The sequence below is a fragment of the Neltuma alba genome, unplaced genomic scaffold (assembly GCF_004799145.2).
Source record: "Neltuma alba isolate B1F8T4 unplaced genomic scaffold, ASM479914v2 tig00005061_pilon, whole genome shotgun sequence".
In the NCBI taxonomy this organism is placed as follows: domain Eukaryota; kingdom Viridiplantae; phylum Streptophyta; class Magnoliopsida; order Fabales; family Fabaceae; genus Neltuma; species Neltuma alba.
The window spans coordinates 1-4,151 of NW_021633965.1; the positions used below are offsets into that span (position 1 = coordinate 1).

At 31.4% G+C, this 4,151-nt stretch overlaps 1 protein-coding gene across 1 annotated transcript; it reads left to right on the forward strand.

The window, feature by feature from the left end:
* Positions 1-5: 5 nt before the first annotated feature.
* Positions 6-940, forward strand: LOC114746567 (3-ketoacyl-CoA synthase 11-like; the record flags this gene model as incomplete). Its single annotated transcript, XM_028934782.1, has 1 exon — positions 6-940. A coding segment is annotated over one exon (678 nt), but the record flags the coding sequence as incomplete, so codon positions are not given.
* Between the last annotated feature and the right edge of the window lie 3,211 nt (positions 941-4,151).

The window sequence follows — 4,151 nt, forward strand, 5'->3', positions numbered from 1 at the left end:
TCCTCTCCAACCGCTCCTCCGACCGCCGTCGTGCTAAGTACCAGCTCGTCCACACCGTCCGCACCCACAAGGGAGCCGACGACAAATCCTACGGCTGCGTCTTTCAAGAAGAAGACGACACCAAACGCATCGGCGTCTCCCTCTCTAAAGACCTCATGGCCGTCGCCGGCGAAGCCCTCAAGACTAACATCACTACCCTCGGCCCCCTCGTCCTCCCCATGTCCGAACAACTCCTCTTCTTCGCCACACTGGTCGCCAGAAAAGTCTTCAAGATGAACAAGATCAAGCCTTACATTCCAGACTTCAAGCTCGCTTTCGAGCACTTTTGTATTCACGCAGGAGGTAGGGCAGTTCTGGACGAGTTGGAGAAGAATCTAGAACTTTCTGACTGGCACATGGAACCTTCTAGAATGACTCTTTACAGGTTTGGAAACACTTCTAGTAGTTCTCTGTGGTATGAACTGGCTTACACAGAGGCCAAAGGGAGGATCAAGAAGGGTGATCGGACATGGCAGATTGCATTTGGGTCCGGTTTCAAATGTAACAGTGCCGTGTGGCGTGCGTTGAGGTCCGTTGATCCTAAGAAGGAGAAGAATCCATGGATGGATGAGATTCATGAGTTCCCAGTTGAAGTGCCTAAGGTGGCAGCCATTAATAATGGATCTCATGACTTGCAGAAATAAATTAAATTAAACCGATTAAACCTTGTTTTTTCATTTTTTTTTTTTCAAAAGGGGAGGGGATATGATTGATATATGATGAAAATTAAATGACGATGGTGATGATGATCTTTAGGTAGTAAGACAAAAGAGAAGACTTACTCCCAATCTTAGTTGTGTTGTCAATTGGATGGTTTATTGAAGTTGGCTTTTAGGGTTTGTCTGTATACAATCAAATTGTTGCTGCAATGGAAAATGATTATTCTTCATTTCAATTGATATGCGCTCATGTTGTAGCCCTAATGTGTATGTGCAAATAATATATTTTCTTGTCATAATAAAAATGCATAACACTTTCAAACAAAGAGATAAAAAAATGTACATGTGCAGATATGAGTGGTGGGGGACTACTTCCTAAAAGAAATATCAAATTCAAACTTTGTAAATAAAAAGAATGAATTAAAAGAATTTTTTTATAACTGTCTCTCGACCCTTGATCTAATTGAAATGAGATAAGGTGCATAAATATCTAATTCATGAATGAGCACCCATCACCTGAAAGTTTTCTTGGATCTTATATATATTGAAAGTTTATTTTCGTAACAGGAATATCCCAACTATTATTTGCTGTTAAATTTGATCGTTAAATTATGTGGTTTAACTAGAGTATTTAATGATCAAACTTCATAATGAATGACAGTTCAGAATGGAAATGTTACGAAATAAAACTTTCAAAGCATATAAGAGTAAAAAAAAAAAATCAAATGCTGGATGCTCTTTTATGAATATTTCTGGGGTATTTAAGCACATTATCTCAATTGAAATCCATACTAATGTGTGTTAATTACTAGATATTAGATGGCTTGTTTTATACAAATATACTATCTTCGCTCCTAAACATATAAGATCTAGTTGTTAGTGTAATTTGTACTATAGACTAGATCTTATATCTAGGAACAAAGGTAGTATACTCCTTATGATCCTTTTTTATAAGAGCATGAAGTTTAAATTGCCTTTGTCCTTTTTATATGATGCTAATTAGGGTTGTATAAACATTTAATGTGTTTTTACTATTTTTACCCCTAATTAATTTTATATATTGCATTAATTAAAACTTTGGCGACTTGGCATACTACGTTCTCTTTTATATATACTTTCTTTCATTACTATTCTATTTCTCTCTCTTATTTACCCCCTTAAGAAAAAAAAGCATACTTGAAATTTTTTTTGTTTAACCTATTTATTACTTTTAACTAATTTTAACTGTCTTCTTAGACCATATAATTCAGTTACTAAACTCTTATAAAAAAGAGCGCAAAGAGTCATTTTTATTTTGGGCCGGGCATATGTGCTAAAAAGAAAAGGATTTTTTTTTGGGTAGGAAAAGTCAATTTATGTAACAGTGGGGTCAAAATTGGTGTATTAATTCAGTCAAGCAATTAAGCTTAGTTAAAACTTAAATGTAAGCATATATTTGTCTGTGAGTACATCTGTATTTAATTCACCAAACTTGTGGTCAAAGTTGGTAGATTAATTAAGTCGCGTAAGCTTACTTAAATCATAAGCACTAATGACATATGCATTAATTAATGTTACTTAAATAACTTAATCTGCCCAAAATTACCAGGAAAGTCATAATTTCTCAATTATTGGTGGGATAATAAAGAGGACTCCTCCTGAAAATCTCCTACTTAACGTTTATTATTGCATGCCAAAGATAGGTAAAGTTAGGTGGGATTAAATTATTTATGGACTTGGCAACCATATTGGTTTGATTTGAATAAAAATAACGTTTTGTTCCTTTAGAGAATTGGTCCAAATCATCAGCATATTCTCTAATGGTTCGCAGTATCTTATTTAATCATATGATATAGTAATCTCTCCACTTCTATATATAAGCAATACTTTTTCACATAAAGTTAATCCTATATATATAAGCAACACTTTGTATTTGTTTAAAAATTTAATACACTTTTTGTAAATTTGGCTAAAGTATATATTTGGTCTTTTAATTTTGTACAAAGTTTTAATTTGATCCCTTAACTTTAAAAAGTATGCTTTTAGTCCTTTAACTCTAAATTTTTTAAAAAAATGATGACATTAAGATATTAAACGTTGATAAAATATTCTCAAGTACTAACATATTAAGTTTAATTTTCAAAACATCCATGATTGTTACAAAAAATCATTACTAAAGCTAATGATTTTGGGGTTAAGGACCAAATATATGCTTTTTAGAGTTAAAAGACCAAATTGAAATCTTGTACAAAGTTAAAAGACAAAATGTATACTTTAGCCTTTTAATTTTTACCTCAAATTAATTATATGCCTGCTCTCTCTTTTTTTCCCCCACTCATTCCCTCTCATTATTATTTTCACATATGAGGATATGTTAAAAAAATTACTTCTCTTACACATTTATTATTTTTAACTAATTTTAATCAGTATTTTTTTCTGTTTAATTTAGTTAATCGTTGCTTAAATATGGTACCCCAAGGACTAGTTTGTTAGATTACAGTTTATCATTGAAAACAAAATTATGGTTCATCAATTTCTTTCTTCTTTTTTTTCAAAGAGGTACTCATTCCAGCCCATGTCCTTTTAATTAATTCACAAAACCCAAAAAAATTATATTTAATTATTTTCAATTAATATGCAGAAATTTTGTAACATTTTTATTTAAAAAAAATACCCCCATCGGTTAATGATTAAAATTTGATATGTAAAGATAAAAATCACCCTTTAAATAGAGAAAAAATAAGAAAGAAAAATTTGATATAATAGGGGAAAAAAGGAAATGAAACCTTATATTTGTGGTCAAGTCAAAATTTCAAATGAGCCTTAAATTTAAAACTAGAGGAAGTAGGTGATATCACATAAAAATTATATTCGAGTATAATCAAATGTCACGTAAGGGGTATAGCTCTATAAATGTCAATTTTCCACGTGAGCCATGCTTGAACTTGAAATTTAACTTATCATAAAAAATAATAATACAGAACGTAGAATATATTACACATACATATTATAAAATATCCTACTGTAGTGTATCATGTCAAATATGTACATCCCATAGAATACATATTATTTTCTTTAGACAACAGTATAACATAATTGAGCAGTAATCAAAAGAAATTAAAAAAAAATAATTGAGTCAGATACTTGAAAGATGCCAGATTAAAGCTCCTCTTGTTTACCTCTTTTAATATTGTTTTGACATTCTTTAACAAAAATGTTGTTCAACCAAGTCATTTGAAATTAAACTTTAATGTTTTGTCACTGTTCGTTGGGAAGAATGAACTCGCATGGCCATTGTATCTACGGAGAATTGAATACGTAATCTCATGCTTAAGCAAAACTTAAGATGTTAAGTGTTAGTTAAGTCAAATCATTCCGATAAATTAAACTTTGTTTAACTTTCTAATTTATTGATCGACGTATTTTAGGAGCACATGAAAAGGTATATATGATATATCTCATGGGGATGCCTGA